At 71.0% G+C, this 930-nt stretch overlaps 1 protein-coding gene across 1 annotated transcript in view; it reads left to right on the top strand.

The window, feature by feature from the left end:
• The first annotated feature begins 363 nt into the window (after positions 1–363).
• Positions 364–930, top strand: part of RAPGEFL1 (Rap guanine nucleotide exchange factor (GEF)-like 1) — a 10,184-nt gene continuing 9,617 nt past the window's right edge. Inside the window, exon 1 of the mRNA XM_010585711.1 lies at positions 364–529. Coding sequence (XP_010584013.1) covers positions 364–529 — 166 coding nt within the window. The remainder of the gene's footprint in view (positions 530–930) is intronic.

A 930-nucleotide genomic window follows, 5' to 3' on the forward strand; every position in this document is an offset into this window, starting at 1 on the left:
GCAGGGGGGGCTGGGGGCCATGTACCCTCACCCCCTGTGCCACCAGTGCCCCTGCCCACCCCGGTCCCCACGCAGGTGCAGGGCGCTGGACGTGGGGTACTGGCCCAGCGGCACTGGGGGCCAGCGTGTCCAGCCTGTGTCCCAGACCAGTGTCCCGCTTTCGGCAGCAGCTTGTCCCCCATGGACGCTGTGCCCCGGCACGGTGGTGTCGGGGGAACCTCAGCCCCAGCTTGGCACAGATCCGTGGCTGGGTTAATAGGCCAGGGCCTGGGGGGCGGCTGGGGGGACGCTCTGCACGGCCCCTTCTGCAGGGACAGGTCCTTGGGCCTCGGAAGGACCCTGTGGGGGCACTGGTGTCCCACCATGGCGTCCCTGGGGCACGCAGGCACAGCCCTCTGGGCACCCGTCAGGCTGGGGACCTGTTCAGTGTCCAAGGTCGAGGGTTGCTCTGGTGCTGGGCGAGGGAGCGGTGCCTCAACCAAAGGTCGCAGCGGTGGCTGGGTGCTGACGCTGACGGGCACCGCTGCCGGTATCGGCCCCTCGGTTCACCCAGCCGTGCTGTGCCAAAACACCCTCCCCACGGCCGGTGCTGCTTGTGCTGGCCCTGAGAGCCCAACCGTGGGCACCAGCTTCCTCGGCACCAGCGCAGTGTGCCCTGAGCGCGGCTGCCCAAATAGTTGCTGCTGCCACCTGCCCTCACTGCCTGCCTCGGTTTCCCCAATTGCCCTGATCCATGTCCCGGTTTGCCCAGGCTCTCGCCGGGGCCGGCGGGTGTGCCGGGGTGTCACGGCTCAGGTCCTGCCCTGCCGGTGCCTCTGCCCCTGTGGCACGCTTCTCCCGGGACCTGGCTGCCCCGCAGGGCTGGGAGTGGGTTTGTGAGTCAGCATCGCGCAGGGGGCGGGGGGGGGGGGGGCGCGCGGGGGGGGGGGT

This window comes from Haliaeetus leucocephalus, unplaced genomic scaffold (genome assembly GCF_000737465.1).
Source record: "Haliaeetus leucocephalus isolate CR32 unplaced genomic scaffold, Haliaeetus_leucocephalus-4.0 Scaffold110, whole genome shotgun sequence".
Classification (NCBI taxonomy): domain Eukaryota; kingdom Metazoa; phylum Chordata; class Aves; order Accipitriformes; family Accipitridae; genus Haliaeetus; species Haliaeetus leucocephalus.